Source organism: Gorilla gorilla, chromosome 5 (assembly GCF_029281585.2).
Source record: "Gorilla gorilla gorilla isolate KB3781 chromosome 5, NHGRI_mGorGor1-v2.1_pri, whole genome shotgun sequence".
In the NCBI taxonomy this organism is placed as follows: Eukaryota; Metazoa; Chordata; class Mammalia; order Primates; family Hominidae; genus Gorilla; species Gorilla gorilla.
The window spans coordinates 174,927,527-174,948,285 of NC_073229.2; the positions used below are offsets into that span (position 1 = coordinate 174,927,527).

Genomic DNA, 20,759 nt, shown 5'->3' on the forward strand with positions numbered 1-20,759 from the left:
AGCAATTTTGTTTTTCTATTTTTAGGAGAGACGGGGTTTTACCATGTTGGTCAGGCTGGTCTCGAACTCTGACCTCAGGTATCTGCCCGCCTTGGCCTCCCAAAGTGCTGGGATTACAGGCGTGAGCCACCGCACCCCGCCTGCTGTACCTGTTTTAATGGGCCATTATATGGTGTCCTTATTTCAAAATTTCTTGTTCACTAGAATTGAGAGTCCTCAGGTGAAGTGTGGGTTGTTACTTGATTTCTGAACAGGAAATGTTTTCCTGCAATAATCAATTGCCATTTTGATGTTTGGTGAAGGCTTTTAAGCCATCAGTGTATTAAAATGGCATGCAGAGCTCATGGATGAAGTGAGAACAGCCCTGATAAAAACCCAGATTGTCTGTGGTGCACACAAGTATGTGTATGTGTGTGTGTGTGTGTCAGAAGTTACTCTAAGAAGCTTCTTCCTTACACACACTCCTGTGTGAAGTGTTAGAACATCTGCCACAATCACCTAGCCATAGTGATAGGGATTCTTTTTTTCTTCTTCTTCTTCAACATTTAAGTTCCGGGGTACATGTGCGGGATGTGCAGTTTTATTACGTAGGTAAACACGTCCCATGGTGGTTTGCTGCGCAGATCAACCCATCACCCAGGTATTAAGCCCAATATTCATTAGCTATTCTTCCTGATGCTCTCCCTTCCCTCACCCCCTCCCAACAGGCCCCAGTGTGTGTTGTTCCCCTCCCTGTGTCCATGTGTTGTTCAGCTCCCACTTATAAGTGAGAACATTTGCTGTTGGGTTTTCTGTTCCTGAGTTAGGTTGCTGAGGATAACGGCTTCCGGCTCCATCCATGATTTCATTCCTTTTTATGGCTGTATAGTGTTCCATGGTGTATATGTACCACATTTTCTTTATCCAGTCTATCATTGATGGGCATTTGGGTTGATTCTATGTCTTTGCTATTGTGAATAGTGCTGCATTGAACATACGCGCACATGTATCTTTATAATAGAATGGTTTATATTCCTTTGGGTATATAGCCAGTAATGGGATTGCTGGGTCAAATGCTATTTCTGCCTCTAGATCTTTGAGGAATCACTACAATGGTTAAACTAATTTATCCCACCAACAGTGGAAAAGTGTTCCTTTTTCTCTGCAACCTTGCTAGCATCTGTTTCTTGACTTTTTTTGTTTTTTGAGACAGAGTTTTACTCTTGTTGCCCAGGTTGGAGCACGATCTCGGCTCACTGCAACGTCTGCCTCCAGGTTCAAGTGATTCTCCTGCCTCAGTCTCCCGAGTAGCTGGAATTACAGGCACACACCACCACGCCTGGCTAATCTTGTATTTTTCGTAGAGATGGGGTTTCACCATGTTGGTCAGCCTGGTCTCAAACTCCTGACCTCAGGTGATCTGCCTGCCTTGGCCTCCCAAAGTGCTGGGATTACAGGCATGAGCCACCACACCTGGCCATTTCTTGACTTTTTAACAATCGTCATTCTGACTAAGCATGAGATGGTATCTTATTGTGGTTTTTATTTGCATTTCTCTAATGATCAGTGGTGTTGAGCTTTTTTTCATATGTTGTCTGTGATATGGATGCTCTTCTACACAGCTCCTGAACCTCTTTGTATGTTTCCATTTCAGTACGTGAGCATTTTCCTTTGAAGGCTCTCTTCAGAGCTTCCATCTTTCTCTTCATTTCTGATTTGTCTTCATTTCAGAATGATTCCTAATTCTCTAGAGCTAAAACACCCTGCTTTCCAGGCTCCCCATCATGTCATGATTTCATATTACTTGAAAGTAGCATGGTGCTCAGAGAGCTGATCGAATGCGTCTGCCCTGACTCCCTGTGACTGGTTTGGGGAAGGAGTGTGTTTCTGTGGGACAAGGTATATAGAGACTTGTCCATAAAGAGGGATCAAGTGGCCCACCGTGGGGTGGCTGGCAAGAAATGGGATGTCTTAAAGGAGTGTAAAGGCATGCATTAGTGAGAAGGAAGGACGAGAACTCGTGAGCCAGTCTTGAACGTGGCAGATGGTTGAAAGCTGGTGTGCTTGGCTGAAGGAAAACATGCCATGGGATGTATACATATGAAAACGTGAAGGCAGTGGGTACCGCGTGTGAATGGGACTGATCCTAATTCAGATATAGCCTGTGATGATCTTGGCAGGTGGGAGGTGCCTAGTCAATCAGGGTGGCTGTTTTTGGCTCCTACCTGACACCTGATAAAAATTACCTTTAACTCTCAAAATTAATCATCAGCAAACCCCTCCTCCTGTTTAAATATACTGTGTTAAGGTATAAAACCTTTGAAGTGACCCTGTAGGGTTTCAGTGCCCAGGCTATTGTCAGCAGATCCTGGTTTGAGCATGGCTTGAGGCATTTACTCTCTGTGTGACCTCAGGGGAGTGATGGAGCCTTTCTCAGCTTCCGGGAAAATGGGATGAGTGGGACCCATCTCCTAGGGTTGCGGTGAAGATGAAATGAGAGAATGCATATAAAGCAGACAGCTCAGTGCTTAGCAATAAACTTTAAAATAACAACAATGATGATTGCCGGGTGCGGTAGCTTATGCCTATAATCCCAACACTTTGGGAGGCTGAGGTGGGAGGATCACTTGAGGTCAGGAGTCTCCTGGGCAACATAGTGAGACCGTATCTTTACAAAAAAATAGAAAAGTTAGCCCAGTGTGGTGGTGTGAGCCTATAACCCCAGCTACTGGGAAGGCTGAGACGGGAGATTGCTTAAGGCAGGATTTCCAGGTTGCAGTGAGCTGTGATCATGCCACTGCGTTCTCACCTGGATGACAGAGCCAGTCTCTAAACAAAAATAAAGAAAAAAGAAAAACCAATAATGATGATAAATAGCAGTGAGGAGTTAAAATTCAGATTATGTAATAATGTACATTTATTTTACTGATTTTTTCCCCCATATTAAAAACCCTTTGGGCTTTACTTAATTTTCCTTAATCACCGTGTTTCAAATTACACCAGTAGTCCTCTGATTATAATGAAGATGAATCAGTTTCTTATTTTCAGATGCTTCAAGTGTTGCCAAGACATTGCATCCCTCCACCACCTCACCAGCCATTCCCATTTTCCACTTTAAGGATTATAGCCACGTTTAATTGTGTCTGTCTGCTTCCTTACCTGGCCTGGGACCTGGAGAGTAAAAAGGTAGTTTAAAAAAGAAATAAAAAGCTGTGTAAAGTTAACCTGATGACAAGGAAGACAAAGTTGTAGGAAAGGAAGTCAACTGGAGGGATCATTCTCAAAAGAGTGGTTAATAAACTTGCTTCAAATTTCTGTCTAGTGAGTGCCCACTGCAGCCTCATACTGGGCTTTACTCCAGGGGATTCTGGTAAACATGGTGGTGGCCCATTTTGAAGACTTTAAAATACAAAGTCTTCAAAGACTTTGTATTTACATGCATTCAACAGCACATAGATTATTTCAGAAATGCTTTGCCTTTTTTTTTTTTTTTTTGGTAGCTAGAAATAATGATAGGATTTACACTATAGAAAAAACAGTAATGGGAGGTTGCAAATAGGTCTGGAAAGATATTTCAGTATGCAACAGGACTTCATCATGGCCAACTGTCTACCTCTGTCAGTTTTAGAAGCACTTTGGCATATGAGAACGTTGTCAATGTAATTTGGAAACTGTGCAATTTCGAAAATAAATATTTAACAAGGCAACAAAATTAAGTTTTTCTGCTACGTTATTATTGTAAAAAGGCCTCTTATAAGGACTTTTCTAATTGTTATACCGAAAGGTAATATAAGGAACTGATTTTAGTGTTATGTTTATACCAAACTGCTTTTCCATTATTATAACTTTTTTAGGTTTCAGTACATTTATACACATCCACATGAAGTCAATAAATGACATCACTGTGAAGTAAATGAAGACAATTGATTTCTTTCTTTTTTTCTTTTTTTTTTTTTTTTTGTTGAGACAAAGTCTCACTCTGTTGCCCAGGCTGGAGTGCAGTGGCACAATCATGGCTCACTGCAACCTCCACCTCCTGGGTTCAAGGGATTCTCCTGCCTCGGCCTCCCAAGTAGCTGGGACTACGGGGATGTGCCACCATGCCCAGCACATTTTTGTATGTTTAGTAGAGATGAGGTTTCACCGTGTCAGCCAGGATGGTCTCGATTACTTGACCTTGTGATCCACCCAGGCTGGAGTGCAGTGGTGTGATCTCGGCTCACTACAGCCTCCACCTCCCAGGTTCAAGCGATTGTCCTGCCTCAGCCTCCCGAGTAGCTGATATTACAGGCCTGTGCCACCACACCCAGCTAATTTTTGTATTTTTGTAGAGACGGGGTTTCAGGCTGGTCTCGAACTCCTGACCTCAGGTGATCCACCTGTCTCGGCCTCCCAAAGTGCTGGGATGCAGGGGTGAGCCACCACACCTGGCCTAAGACAATTGATTTCGGTAATGATTGTCAGAAGTGTAGGAAAAGATGGGCGTCCTGTTGCTTTAAGAACTTTAACATATTAATACTAATTCTATTTCTTAATTTCTTGTTCATAGATGTGTTTTTGCTTAAAGTCTTTAAGGGAAAACCAAACAAATATTCCTAATTGTCTTCAAGCAAAGATGTATTTCTCTTTCTACTCATCATTTCTATTTTTAACAGAATTCCTGTTCCAAGTTTCTTTTTCTGGGAAGAGCTGCCACCTCCTGCCCCTTCCTAGGCCCGGCTGGCCCATCTCCTCACTATGAGAAAGCTCCCAGCTCTCCCCCTTTCAGGAGGAAGTAGCAAAACAATAGAGGGGACTGAACAGGCACATGTATCATCTGTCACAGCTTAACAAGAAGGCCATTCCTGACATTTTTTACCAATGGTTTATGTACTGCAAGTATTATAGTTGGTAAATGAGGCTGAAACCACCTGATATTTTATTCTTTTACTCAGGCATCTCAGAGCCATTAACAGAGTTCCACACATCACATTACCAGTAAGATCAGCCTCTGTCATATCTTTCTTCCCCCTTTGTCTTCCCCTTTCTTTCTCTCTTTTTCTTTTTTTTCTTTTTTTTTTTTTTTTGAGTCTCACTCTGTTGCCCAGGCTGGAGTGCAGTGGTGCAATCTCAGCTCACTTCAACCTCTGCCTCCCGGGTTCAAGCGATTCTCCTGCCTCAGCCTCCCAAGTAGCTGGGATTACAGGTGCCCACCACCAAGCCCGGCTAATTTTTTTTTTGTATTTTTAGTAGAGACAGGGTTTCGCCGTGTTGGCCAGGCTGGTCTTGAGCTGCTGACCTCTGATAACCTGCCTGCCTCGGCCTTGGAAAGTACTGGGATTACAGGCATGAGCCACTGTGCCCGGCCCAACCCTCTCTTTTTCTTTCTTCCCTTTCTTCTCCTTCCTTCCCCCTGCCCAAAGCTATTGCCAGAAAGATTGTGTCCCATTCCTTCTACATTGGATTTTCAGTACATTTCTCTGTGGTGTGGGGTCTAGACTGTATGGACCCAGGGAAAACTCTATCTCCATAGTAAGAGCTTTTGTATCTAGCCTAATGCAGTGGCCGGAGACCACCATTCCCCAGATCCCGTTTCTTTGGCTGTAACTTCCTCCTCCCTAGGTGTTCACAGAGAAAGAAGAGAAAAGAGATTCACTTAAGATTGGACTTCTGATACTTTTATCTATAGGCTATAGCAGGACATTTTATCATACCCTGTTCAGTGGCTTATTTGGAAGAAACATAAAGGGCTTCTTTCATTTGCAGTGTGTTCTTCTGTACTCTCACAGTACTTTGTAAATAATTCTTGTAGCACTTAAATGGTCAAACTCTGAACTTCTTTTACATGTTGTTCTCCCTCATTCTCCTTTGAGCACCAACAGGAGGGATAAAGCTTCTTTTTTTTTTTTTTTTTTTTTTTTTTTTTTTTTTTTTTTGAGACGGAGTTTTGTTCTTGTTGCCCAGGCTGGAGTGCAATGGCACAATCTCAACTCACTGCAACCTCCGCATCCCAGGTTCAAGCAATTCCCCTGCCTCAGCCTCCCAAGTAGCTGGGATTACAGCTGCCCACCACCACACTTGGCTAATATTTTTGTATTTTTAGTAGAGATGGAGTTTCACCATGCTGGGCCAGGCTGTTCTGGAACTCCTGACTTCAGGTGATCCACCTGCCTCAGCCTCCCAAAGTGTGGGGATTACAGGTGTGAGCCACCGTGCCCGGGCCTTAACCAATATCTTATCAGTCACAATGTTCTGTAAGGGCACTCTTTGTGCAAAGGACAATGGCTGGGAAATCAAACCCATGTTTTTTCTTAGAGTTTGGGCCCTAGCAAGAACAAAATGAGCCAGCCTGAGCACATGGAAATCTACGATCTGGATTAACTAGGCCAAAAGTAGGCCTGTCTCCTTTCACCACAAACCCCCAGAGATGCCTTTCAACCTTTCATCTTGGCTTGAAGAAGTCCAGTCCAGGGGGTACCAAACCTCAGAACAGCCCTGCCCAGGCCTCTGCAGATGGGGCCTGCTAGAGCTGGCCCTGGCTTGGTTTTACCTCACCAGCCACCTAGGAAGGAAAATCAGAGGAGAGAAGCCAATGGGTCCTTCTCTGCAGAGGGAGCAGCCCAGCTGTCTCCATGCTACAGCCAAAAGGAAGAGGAGACAGATGGGTCCCCATGTACTCATTGACTTTAACTCACTCATGCCACAGTGGATGAGAAAGCATCCTTCCTGGGAGCTGGTGAAACAGCAGCTTCCTCCTTAGGGTGGGAAGTGACGAAGAGAGAGGAGCCCCAGACTTCCTTCCACTGAAAGCCCACATGGCTGATCAGTCACTTCAACCATGCTGTCACCCTGGACTCCATGCTTTCTATTATTCTCCACGTCCCATTAACTACCTCTCCTCTCCACCTGACTTAGGGTTAGGAGTTGGTCTGCACATACCTGTCTGCTGCATGCATCACCTAACCAGCCTCCCCAGCAGCTTTATAGCTTCTCTCCTATTTTCTTTGTCTGTCTTTTTTTTTTTTTTTTTTTTTTTTTTTTTTTTAGACAGAGTTTAGCTCTTGTTGCCCAGGCTGGAGTGCAGTGGTGCATTCTTAGCTCATTGCAACCTTTGCCTCCCGGGTTCAAGCGATTCTCCTGCCTCAGCCTCCCGAGTAGCTGAGATTACAGGTGCCTGCCACCATGCCCCACTAAATTTTGTATTTTTAGTAGAGATGGGGTTTCACCACGTTGCCCAGGCTGGTCTTGAACTCCTGACCCCAGATGATCCACCTGCATTTGCCTCCCAAAGTGTTGGGATTACAGGCATGAGCCACTGCACCCGGCCCTGTTTTCTTTATTGATGATGGAACCATCTTTAATCTCACCACATGCTTCAGTGGTTACCACCAGCTATGTAGCGTGGAAGATTCTGCATGACCTGTCCCGGCCCCCATTTAGCCTCATCTAGCAGTGCAGCCCCACCCTCAAGGGTCTGTGTGTTTAGGCGCACGCCCTGCTCTGTCCAGCTGGTCTCAACCCTGACATCTGGCTGGCCTGAAATCTAGCCCTTTTCAACTCCTTTTAGTGTCCTTTTTGTTACCCTGTGCCTTTGTTTACCCATTTCTGGCCTCCTAGATGTTGTCTTCTTCCTCCTTTCGCTGTGTTGAAACTCCATCCTTCAAGTTTCAGCTCCACCCTCACCTTCCCTGTGAAGCCTCTCCCCTCCCTGGAACGGACCACTTCCGCCTTTCCTGCCCTCTCTTGTGAACTGAATCTCTATCAGTCTTGCTGCCAAAACACTATTCTATTTATTTGTTTACACTTGGCTCTTCAACTATACAGGGAGCTTGCTGGGGGAAGGGATCATGTTTTATTCATTTTTTTTTTAATTCTTATCCTGTAAAACAGCACTTGGCACACATTATTACATCCTCAAAATAAAAAGATGGGAGGAAGGCTTGTATAAATGAATGTTAATGTGCTTTTAAACTGTAAATTACTATACACATGTAAGTTATTCTAGTTTCAGAGGCATCCCAATGTAATACATGAAATTTGAAAGGCAAATTTTTGGATAAACAGACTACTTTCTAGAAAGGGTAGAGAGATTGGAGAAATGAAAAAAGATTATTTCTCAGGGCCAGGTGCAGTGGCTTACATCCGTAATCCCAGCATTTTGGGAGGCCAAGGCAGGTGGATCACCTGAGGTCAGGAGTTTGAGACCAGCCTAGCCAACATGGTGAAACCCCGTCTCTGCTAAAAATACAAAAATTACCCGGGCATGATGGCACGTGCCTGCAATCTCAGCTACTCGAGGGGGCTGAGTCAGGAGAATCGCTTGAACTTGGGAGGTGGAGGTCGTAGTGAGCCGAGATTGTGCCACTGCACTCCAGCTTGGGTGACAGAGCGAGACTCTGTCTCAAAAAAAAAAAAAAAAAATTTTAATGTGATATCAGAAGAAGGGAAGTGCAGGAGCTATTAACTAACCTATTTCTGGGCATCTCATAGAAATAAGGTAACCTCCGAAGGGCGCTGAATTTGCCTTCTGTCTCAGTTCTTCTTTCTATAGCATGTCCCTGCTGGATGGTTATGTAGATCAGAGCTTCTCAAACTATCCATGGTGAGGGGCAAGTGTGTGTGTTTTCTTTCCATCTATCACACACCGATTCTTTTGTAAAATACAATTTAAAAAAGAATACTAGAAAAGATAGAAGAAGAAGAAGATGTACAAAGTACAAGCACAAATTTATTATTAGATTGATATTAAATCATTCCGTAAACTAGTTTCTGCATGCTTACTTGATGTCTGTACTTATCTCCTTGTAGATCAGCAGCAAACAGTTTGCAAATTGGCTCCTGCCCACTTCCCATACTTTGAATAGGACCAAGTCAGATCTACTTGGATGTCTACTTGGATATTTTCAATAACACATATTACAAGGAATGAAAAAGTTAATAAGAGGAGGCTGCTCGTGTGCAAATCTTATAATGGTAGAGATCTTAAGGACATAAACTGATTAGAAAATAAATAGGAGAAATTTTAAATCACAGAAAATCATTCAAATGGTGAAAAGCACTTTTTTGTGTGTACTCTCTGCTCCTTCCCTCACCAAACTAGGGTAAATTCTTTGATCCTCTTGGAGAATAATTGTTTTCAGTGCAAGTTTTAAATTGATCCTTCATAGTTGTTAACAGTAGGGTAACCATAGGTGCTGACATCAAGCCAATAAAATTAATAAGCAGCATGACAGGCTCTAATAAATTTCGTTGGTGTCCTTACTCTGTCATTTCGGGCGCAGAATGAACTGTTATTATCACTGAGCTTCAAACCACTCATTTTGGCTACAGATGATTACAGCTGTGAATGCAGGGCATGCTGCCTTAGTTTTCAGGAACTAGTCTAGGGTTAAAGTATTAAATTTAAAAGATGTACTTATGATCAGTGGCGGGGAACAAGTTATGACCATACAACTTTGGTCTGTTTTCTAGAGTGGTCTACAAAAATGTGGACTCCTCACAATCTGTTTTCTCAATAATTTCTGAAAACAAGCAACTTTTAAAATTTAGTTTCTCTGCCATGGACTCTGAGGTTTTTGAAACTCTTTGAGCTGGCGATGGGCCATCAGTTGTTGGATGCAGGCCATGGTTCTTTGTCTGTAACCCCAGATGAAATTCTTTAAGCCCCTTAACTCAATCTTTCTCTCACATGAAGAATTTAGTATCAGGTTTCTGCAAATGAGCAAGCTTCGCACTTGAAGTGAGAGAAAGGATTGTTCATTCTCTCTTTAAGCCCCACTGCAGAGCCTCTAAATTCAGCCAGGTGAATGTGGCTTGCACCCTCCACCCCCACCCCGCCCCTCATCCTGCCATGCTGGTGTGGCTCATGCCCATCCACATCCTTCTGTTTTACCTTCTTAATTTTGTGTACAATATGCCCTCCAAAATGTCCAGCAAAGTCTTAAGCTGCCATTAAATACAGACATTCACTGCACGTTGAGTATTAGTCCATCCTTTTGGACCATGTGTAATTTAACAGAAATATCAATGAATATATTTCTTTATTTTGAGGGAGTGTAGGTTTTATGTGTTGTTCAAAATGTACCATTCTTTCACTTCTGGCCTCCATTTGTTTTTCTTTTTTTGGGCCTTTTTTGGGCCTGTCTGTCCTATGCAGGTACTCAAGCTCTTATGATTGTTCCATTTATAACAGTAAGGAGAATAGGCCAAGCTATTTGGAGATTTTAATGCCAACTACTTTTAAATCTTTTGAATCTAGTTTCTTACCGAGGTGACTACTTTCTTAAGAAGAAAAGTTGTTACCACAAAGCTTGTTTTGAAAAAAGGTTTATGTACATTGGTTTATGCATGACAATGATTTTAGTATGAAAGCACTAGAACGAAACCTAATTTGATGCAAACTGTGAAATGTGCCACTTGAGAAAGTTAATGATGAAAGCCTTGCCTATTTTGCATTGGAGGAACCTAAAGAACGTGAGAGAATGAAGGTGGATTCATAAAAGGTGTAAGAAACAATTATCTAATGGATCTTACATTTCAGCTTCTCCTTTCTCTAGCTGCATCTAAACACGACAGTGTTTGCTGTTGGACATTGGAATGTGGCTGCGGTGCTGGGATTTTCATGGTCTGCTTGGCTTTTCACAGGGTTACTTCCTCTAAATGCTGCAGATCGCCATGTTACATTTGGGAGGGAGCCACACTTCGTTGTTCGGCCTAGGGCAAGGACTGTATTTATTTTTTGTTTTACGTTATTTCAGCTGTTTTCACTTTTTTCTGTATTGTTTTCCTGCCTCCTACAGAATCCTTTTTCAAGTCTTGCTAGGGAAAGGGGAACACTCAGTTCTGAACTCTTTAGCACACAAGGGGCAGAAAGCAGCTTTCCTCTTTCTCAGCAGTTCAAATAACTTCTAAGCTATGTCAGTTTAACCCACTATGGGTCTCAATCCACAGCAGGTCTGTTTGGGAGCTGTTTCTATGTTAAAACATACAAAATCAATTGAGAGTTTTCTGTGGCTAATTAACACAGCATAGTAAGTTATATGCTTATTTTTTTTTCACTTAAAAAAATAAGTTGGTATTTGAAAAAGAGTTTGGTTCTATAGTTTTAACAACAGATAGTTTTGTGACTTAAAGGTTATGTTTAAAACAAATTCTGTTAGTTCAGAATTTTTATTTCTGGTTTTTCACTATATGAATTTTAGAGTATGTTTTTATCATACAAATCAGTCAAAGAAACAGCAGACGATGTGGTTATACCAAAACTGACGTTATCGGCACTTTGGTCATTGTAGCCCCATCTGGGGAAGCTCTAATATATTTAGGGAGTAGATAGAATGTATACCACACTCTTTCTCTTTGCTAAAACTCTTCGTTCTATAAATAGGTGGGTATTAGGGCCAGTAATAAGAGAGCAACTGTGTACTCTCAGAGTTAATGAGCACACTAGTATAATAATTACTTGAAACAGATATGAAAGATGCACTGGGCATAATTAAAGATGACTTGGAAAGGACAAGAGTGTTTAAGGCATCCTTCTCATTGATCTCACAGGATTACCTTGACTGCATCAGGGACCAAACAAAACTTCCCCTGGGGACCGAAGAAAGATCAGCCCTTTTTGGAAACATACAGGATATCTACCACTTCAATAGGTAAGTTAATATTCAAAAGATCGTTCTCACATAGGAGCATTATGAAAATTTCTCAAATGAATGCAGCCTAAGAAACTTTACCTGTAACCCCTGACTTAGCTTCAAACATTTTTGTGGGCTATTGTGCCAAGAAGCTTTCTACTTGGAAGTATCCTTATTTCCTTATGAGTCTCACATGTATTCCATATTCTCTCTCTCTCCATCCTCCTGGCTCAGAGAAGAAACCTATTTGCCCTGGTGGGGCAATGACATCTTTTCTTCCACAATATGACATGAACATGACATCCAAGAATATGTACTTGCTTAGTCTCCAGGATCCCCAGCTACACTGAATTTTCTCTAAATTTTCTTCTACCTGGGGAGTGGGCTGGACACAGTAAACACGCAATACATACTTCAAGTCATAACATATTAATTCAATTGAATTGATAATTTTAAATAATCAGTTTAATTAAAAATGTAAGTATGTAGCAGACACTGGGCTAGAAAATTAAAATAGTAAACAAGACAGAGAGTGAATGAATAAGTTATTATATTAATACTTCTTGAAAGAAAAGTTAGGGCCAGACATGGTGGCTCACACCTATAATCTCAGCACTTTGGTAGGCCGAGGTGGACAGATCACTTGAGGTTAGGAGTTCGAGACCAGCCTGGCCAATATGGTGAAACCCCATCTCTACTAAAAATACAAAAATTAGCCAGGTATGGTGGTGCACACCTGTAACCCCAGCTACCCAGGAGGCTGAGACAGGAGAATTGCTCGAACCCAGGAGGTGGAAGTTGAGTGAGCCAAGACTGCACCACTGCAATCTGTCCAGCCAGGGTGACAGAGCAAGACTCCATCTCAAAAAAAAAAAAAGAAAAAAGAAAAAGATAAGTTCGTAGACTGGTTAACAGCACAGAAGCTGCTGTTCAACATACATGAGTTTGCATCCCAGCAAAGCCCCCTGTATGTGCTGAGTGAATCTTTAAATGGAATGAAATTAACTAACCCCTGTATGTAAAGTCTTTACTCAAATCCTTCTTCTCGCTGAGGCTCCCTGAGTATCCACACATACCTTACCTCCTCCACTTTTCCTTTTTCTCATGGCGCTCGTCAATTTTTAACATACTATATGATCGACTTTTATATTATGCCTGTTGTTCCTTTCCTCTCCACCCTGACTCACAAAACATTTGCTCCACAAGGACAGGAGTCTGTTTTGTTACTGTCTATGTGTCTAAAATGGTGTCAGGCCCATAGGAGGCATCCAAACTTGTATTGAAGGAAGGAATGGAAATAATAGGAAAATCTCCCTCATATGGTTACAGTGAAGCTCCCATGAACTGACAAACCTAAAGTGCCGGCACAGAGGAAGTACCAAAATATAAGCCCACGATGCTCTTGATTTTGCGATAGTGAAATCCCATTATAAAATTCTGCAATGCCCTGTCATTTTGTGACTCAGCTATAAATGCAAACTCAGTCCTACCCATCTTGGCTTACTAAAATTGGTAAATGTGAGCTCCTTGAGGGCAGGATTCACATATCCTTTGCCATCCTTGAATCCCAACACCTAGCACAAGCCTGACCTCTGGGAGAAATGTTCCTTGACTTGAAATAGCTTATCCTTTAATTCTGAAAGCCTAGGATGTAGGAAGTGTCAGTGTTACAACAGAACTTTTTTCATTTGACTCAGACTTTGAAAAACAGTTTGTGTATTTTGCATCAGTATTTCTCAACCTGGGCTACCCACTGGAATCATCTGGGAAGCTGGATCCTACCTTCAGAAATTCTGACTCGTTGGTCGAGGTGGGGCCAGAACATCAGAATTTTTCAAAGGTCCTCAGGTGTTTGGAATGTGCAGCCGTGGTTGAGATACACAGTCTAGATAACATGAAAGAAAAAGAAAATAGAGAAAGGGCATAGAAACTGAATTAGAGAATCCAGAGTCTACATGTTCATTAGTAATGTGCTGGTGTGAAAGCCAGCCCTCATTGTGCAATCGCTGATGATAAAACCCTGTGAGCCCCTGCACAGTTTCTCCTTCCAGAGTCCACTAATGGTCCTGTAACCCAGAAAGAGGCAAGAGGGCTAGATCCTGGGAGGCCCCTGGCCTAGGTCTTCTGTGGTTTGGCTGTGAGTTGATGGTAAGGCATATTTATAGAGTGCTTGCTCCATGCCAGAGGCCATAGAGCTTTAGATACATTTTCATTTCATATGCATTATCTGAGCCTCTCTGACTCCAAACCCCAGGCATTCAGCCACGTGCCCTCCTGCCAGAGTGGAGCCCTGCTTCTCTGGTTCATGAAGTTGTGGCTTACTCCAGGAGGGGCTCTTAATCACTAGAGTTTAAATCTTTACGTGTCTCCTAATTTAAAGAAAAATAAGAATAAGGGTGGGCATGGTAGCTTACACCTGTAATCCCAGCACTTTGGGAGGCCGAAGTGGGTGGATCACTTGAGGTCAGGAGTTCGAGACCAGCCTGGCCAGCATGGCAAGACCCTATCTCTACTAAAAAATACAAATAAAATTAGCTGGGTGTTGTGGCACATGCCTGTAATCCCAGCTACTTGGGAGGCTGAGGCAGGAGAATCACTTGAACCCGGGAGGTGGAGGTTGCAGTGAGCCGAGATGGCGCCACTGCACTCCAGCCTGGGCAACAGAGTGAGACTCCATCTTGAATGAATGAATGAATGAACGAACGAGTTGGCAAGAAGAGATCTTTGCAGTGGACCCCAGTCTGCAGAAGTTAGATGACTGAGATTTACATTCCTGAATCACATCTCTGTTCTTTTCTTTTTTCTTTTTTTTTTTTTTTTTTTTTTTTGAGGCAGAGTTTCACTGTGTCGCCCAGGCTGGAGTGCAGTGGCGCAGTCTCGGCTCATTGCAACCTCCGCCTCCCGGATTCAACCAATCAATAGGTGTATCGATTTCAAAGATACACCTATCTGGCAAATCTGTGGTTGGGGCTTGAAATAATAACTTTCAGCTCCTATTAGTTCAGGTCCAAGTTTTTCAAAATAATATATTGTGGCCAACTAGGCAAGACTTAAATCTAAAATTAAAGAGGGCAGAAAGAAATGGTATTATGCTGGCCTGAAAAATTCAACTGACTAGGTTTCTTTTTTCAGTAAAGATTTCCAAAATACAGAAAATCACAGAAAGACATTCTGTCAAAGAGTCAGGCGTGGCTCATGGGAGTTTGTCATATTACTCCTTTCTTTGTGCCTTATTTGCTTTAACATTTGTTTGAAGCATGAAGATATCATAAACAATATTGAATCCAGTTATATACCCTTCCCCAGTCACATTCTGCTCTGTGGAGAATGGCACCCTGATGTGTTGGTAAACCAGTTCTCCAGCATGGGGAAAGGGGAGGGAGGATCTGGAATTTATAATGTTTTTTGATTTCTGTGGTATAAACACTCCCATCACAGCAGATTTCAAGTTACTAACACAACATCACTGAACATGGAATTAAGAAGAGATGTGCAGAATTGGCTCAGGGAAGCCAGTGTAACCTGGCTTAGTACACAACTGTGCTGGAACTGCCATCCAAAACTTGGTGTTTCTTTCCCAAGCATGGTTTTGTTGCCATTACTATATATACAAGTATTTATTTAAAATGTGTAACATGCTGTGGGAGGCCCAGGTGGGAGGACTGCTTGAGCCAAGGAGTTTGAGACCAGCCTGGGCAACGTGGCGAAATCCCATCTCTACAAAAAATCAAAAAATTAGCAGGACATGATGGCACATGCCTGTGGTCCTACTGCACAAGAGACTGAGACAGGAGGATCGCTTGAGCCCTGGAGTTTGAGACTGCAGTGAGCTATGATGGCACCACTGCTCTCCAGCCTGGGCACCAGAGTGAGACCCTGTCTCAAAAAATAAGTCATATGCTTTCACCTATTTCAAACATGGCATACATGGTGTCAACTTACAGGTTATTTTCACTCAACATTGTTTTTGGGATTTATAGCTCTAGTTCATTTAACTGCTATGTATTATCCATTGGTGATGATCTATCTCTGCATTTTGCCAATTGCGTTAAGATTGAGCATCTTTTCTTATTGGCCATTTTGATTTCCTCTGCAGTTTTCTGGCTCATATCCATTGCCCATTCTATTGGGATATTTCTTTTTCTTATTGTTGTATAGGAGTTCTTGATGAATTCTGGCCAGTGATCTTTGCAGATTATGTGAGATGTAAATATCTCCTACCATGAGACATGCCTTTTAACTTTAATTATGCTTTATTTGAAAATAAATTGTATAACGTGTAAGTTTGACTAAGTATACTTTTTATAGTGCGTAGGTTTTGTGTTGTGTTTTTTTAAAAAAGTCCTTTCAATCTCAGGTCATAAATATACTCTATTTTTTCCTAAAAGTCTTAAAATTTTGTCTTTCACATTTGTCCTTAATGTGCCTAACATTGATGGAGGCATGGTGTATAGTAGGAGATCTAAACTCTTATTTTCATATGGCTAGCCACTGATTTGAAAAGTACTTCTCTCGGCTGGGTGCAGTGGCTCACGTCTGTAATCCCCGCACTTTGGGAGGCCAAGGCAGGTGGATCACCTGAGGTTAGGAGTTTGAGACCCGCCTGGCTAATACGGCGAAACCCTGTTTCTATCAAAAGTACAAAAATTAGCCAGGTGTGGTGGCGGGCGCCTGTAATCCCAGCTACTCAGGAGGCTGAGGCAGGAGAATTGCTTGAGCCCGGGAGGCAGAGGATGCAGTGAGCCAAAATGTTGCCACTGCACTTCAGCCTCGGCGACAGAGCGAGACTCCGTCTCAAAAAATAAAAATAAAAATAACAAGACTTACATGGATGTGTGGGTCTGTGTTCTCTTTCACTGGCCCACCCATTCTTGTGCCATACCACACTCTTCTGATGATCAAGCCCACATACATTGCTCTTCTTCAACGCTGGCTTAGCTTTTCTTGACTCTGCCCTGTCAAGGAATTTTTTTTTTTTAATTTGTTATTTCTTTGAACTACTCTATTGGGATTTTTATTGAAATTGCATTAAATTTTATAGATTAATTTCAACAGAATTGACATCTTTACATTACTGTCATCCCATCCATAAACATGTCTTCAAGCAAGCTTTTAAAATTTCCTTTAATATTTTCTAATTTCTCCATCACATTCATACATGTAACTTTTATGTTTTTTTTAAATACATGTAACTTTTAAAACTTTATTCCTAGATACTTACAGCTTTTGATGTTATTTGGACTAGAACATTTTCTCTATTGTTTAAATTGGATATTATTCTCATCTAGCAATGCTTTTGATTTTTATATGTCAATACTGTAACAAACTTTCTCAACTTTCCTGTTCTAAGAGTGGTTCATAGATCTCTTGGATTTCTGTGTAGACAATGATGTCTGAAAATGAGGAAGCTTTTTTGTCATCTTTTACAGTTCTTCTACCTTTATTATCTTTTTCATGTCTTATTGCTTTGGGTAAGTCTTCCTATACAATATTGTTTAGACATTGGCATCCATATCTTCTTTTTGGCATTAGCAGGAATGTTTTACCCTTAAGTGTGATGTTTGCTATGGATTTAGACAAACACTTTTTTCCTCTTTTGCTAAGATTTTATTGTTAATATTGAGTTTTATTCATTGCTTAGTATGCCTTTAATAAAGTTAGCATATGATTTTACTCTTTCTATTCATAATGTGGTAAATATTAATAGGGGACCTGATTTGAATCATATGTAACATTACTAGAATAAACCCTACCCAGTCACAATGTTTTGTATATTTAGGCACTGATTAGTTTGAATTTTTTTTTTTTTTTTTTGAGACACAGTCTCACTCTGTCATTCAGGCTGGAGGGCAATGGCACGATCTTGGGTCACCGCAGCCTCCATCTCCTGGGTTAAGCGATTCTCCTGCCTCAGCCTCCCAGGTAGCTGGGACTACAGGCACAGGCCACCACGCCTAGCTGATTTTTGTGTTTTTGTAGAGACGGGGTTTCACTGTGTTGGCCAGGCTGGTCACGAACTCCTTAATCCACCCACCTCAGCCTCCCAAAGTGCTGGGATTACAGGGGGGAGCCACTGTGCCCATCCCAATTTATTTATATTTTTAAAAGAATTTTTAAAAATTCTTTTTTAAAATTAAAAAAAAAATTTTTCAGACATGTTCATAAATGACAATAGTATATAATTTCTTTCCTTGTCCTGTCTTTGTTCAGTATTGGTATATGACTAGATTTAAATTGCTGTTTCACAAAATCTTCCATCATGAAATGTTTTGGAATACAATTGAAATTTTATTTTTGTGTTCTTTTTGATACCCAAATATCTCTTTCTCGTACAATCGCTATGATAACCTAGAAATTTAAGTCTCTGATTTGGTGTCTGGAATAAACAACCACAAGGTCAGGAAACTGGGTTAGTCAAAAGAAACCACTTTCCTCATTTGAACCAGCCCCCTAAAATCCAACAACGTGTTTTACTGCAAACCAAAAAAGAAATACCAAGTTTTAAAAAGAAAGTACCCCTCTCTTGGAATACAGAAACGTTACCTAAACAGTAATTTGAGCCTTTCTTTAAGAATGAAGAGTGAGGAAATAAAGATCATTCCTCCATATTGAATGTCTGATTTTAGACATTCAATTGTTTCTTAGGAGATTAAAATCATCTAAGCTCTCTCCTTCCCTCAGAAGATCAGAGTAAAACTTTCCTTTTTCCTTCAACTCTTTTCTTTATTCAGTATACCTATGTTGAGTCATTACTCTGTATGAAACCCTGGACTAGTCTAATAGTGTAAGGATGAATGACACCATTGTACAACAGAGGCAATAAGCCACATAATCAAGGAAGGAACAGAATGCTTTGAGAATGCTGAGGAATGTGCAATTAATTTTGTCTGAGGGGGACTTTACAGAGCAACTAACACATGTCTGAAGACAAAAGAAATTCTTTGGGCCACGCTTTTTCTTTTCCTTGCAATGTAATTTAAGTAGTGAAATCATGGGATTCATACAACAGCAAGGCAAAGGAAGGTGGAATCGTCTTCTTTTTTAGTGCATTTTCATACCACCAAAATGTCTGACTTCTGCACAATGGTAGAGATATTTTTACCCACACTTTTTTCAACTGGACTTTTCCAGACCAGTGCCTGGAAAGTATGAGTGAAATTATTGGAGTAATTTCTCTTCCATGCATATGTGTCTCTGTGGATGCAGTGGGTTAAAATGCCAGCTGATTAGGCAACGGGAAAGGGAAGTGCTGCTCAGACCGGAAGGGGAGGGGCCGCATCCTCGAATCCCTCTCAGTGTAAAGCAATAGAAGATTCAAGGTCATAATACAATTCCTGCCTCAAAGATCGCATCAGGGGTCAGAAAAGCTTCACATGGGATATGTTCTGTAAAAGAGAACAGTGTTTCCTCTCATTTCCCACCCAACTAAGGGACCTGAGCTCAAGTAGGAAATTTTATAATTGTTTTAACCGTCCTACTCAAAAAGGAGAAAATATTTAAAATACTCAAGGAAACGAGAAAAGATCCAAATCCTGAAGGCAAGATGACTCTAATTTAGCTTAGAATACAAAACACAATCTGTGAGTTATTTCTTACTCCTAGTGTACATGTGCAGTTGCACATTACTCACACTGACGCAATCCTGGTGCACATGTGCAGTTGCACATTACTCACACTGATGCAATCCTGGTGCACATGTGCGGTTGCACATTACTCACACTGATGCAATCCTGGTGCACATGTGCGGTTGCACATTACTCACACTGATGCAATCCTGGTGCACATGTGCGGTTGCACATTACTCACACTGATGCAATCCTGGTGCACATGTGCGGTTGCACATCAGCCACACTGATGCAATCCTGGTGCACATGTGCAGTTGCACATTACTCACACTGATGCAATCCTGGTGCACATGTGCGGTTGCACATTAGTTACACTGATTCAATGAGAAATCCGTAGTCTCCACCCCCGAGGCTGTAACTGTAGAATCATCCCGTGTCTGGTATTTAGGAGTGTCTTCAGTGGCTGATGCACTGCATTCCAGGCCCCGACTGTGCTCCCATCGTACTTTGCATGTTTGCATATCTTTTATAACGAGATGTCTTCCTCTATCCCACCATACTCTCTGTCGCCCACCAAATTCCAGCCACTGTGGCTTCCTTTGTATACCTCACAGGAGAACCCACCAAGCTCATTCTATCCTGGTTTGCAATTCCATTCTTTTTTTTGAGAAGGAGTCTCACTCTGTTGTCCAGGCTGGAGTACAGTAATGCAATCTAGGCGCAGTGTATCCTCCGCCTCCCAGGTTTAAGCAATCCTCCCTCCTCAACCTCCCATGTAGCTGGAATTACAGGCGCTCACCATCACGCCTGGCTAATTTTTGTATTTTTAGTGGAGAGGGGGCTTCACCATGTTGGCCAGGTTGGTCTCAAACTCCTGGCCTCAGGTGATCCACCCACCTCAACCTCCCAAAGTGTTGGTATTATAGGCATGAGCCACTGTACCCAGCCTGCAATCACATTCTTAAATAACTTTCTCTTCCAAGACTTCCTGCACTCAAATATCACCTCCTCAGAGAAACTTCCCTGACTGTCCCAACCTTCTTTCACCCTCGCCCAGCCTCAGTTGCTCTCTATCGTACTACCCTCTATTTCCTTCATATCACATAATACAGTGTGATATTATGTTGTTTATTCACACTTATTAGTACTTTTCACCCGTGGTCAGATCATAAACACATGGGACAGGGCCTTTGTCCACTTTCTTTACCCCTGTAACCTTCTTGCCTGACATCCAGTCTTTTAGCAATTGCTTATTGAATAGCAAGCAGACAAAGCGGATAGGAACAGCTTCATGGGGATGATAGCCCCAGTGGCAAGAGCATGAGAGAAATGCCATTACTTTCTCTTTACTAGTACCATTTTAATTGTGTTTATCCTGTTCTAGAAAAAGGTTGTAAAGGAAAGCTGACCAGGTAACTCAAACAAGACTTGTCTAGTAGGCAGTACCATGTTGAAGATATGACAGTGTGGAGTCTGGCCCTTAGCTTTGAGTGGAACAGCAAACAAATCTTTCAATAGATGTGTTTCTAAGAGAGTGCAGGACTGGGATTCAGAAGGCCTGAATCTAACCATGACTGTGGCCATGCATTATTGGCAGTGTGAC

General features: G+C 41.8%; 1 protein-coding gene across 4 annotated transcripts in view; it reads left to right on the forward strand.

Annotated features, from left to right (window-relative positions):
* Window positions 1–20,759, forward strand: part of PLEKHG1 (pleckstrin homology and RhoGEF domain containing G1) — a 243,742-nt gene that overhangs the window by 158,463 nt on the left and 64,520 nt on the right. For all 4 annotated transcript variants that reach the window (XM_019030088.4, XM_031012454.2, XM_055390848.1 and 1 more), the window contains one exon: window positions 11,509–11,609. In XM_019030088.4, the coding sequence (XP_018885633.2) occupies window positions 11,509–11,609 (101 nt within the window). The remainder of the gene's footprint in view (window positions 1–11,508; window positions 11,610–20,759) is intronic.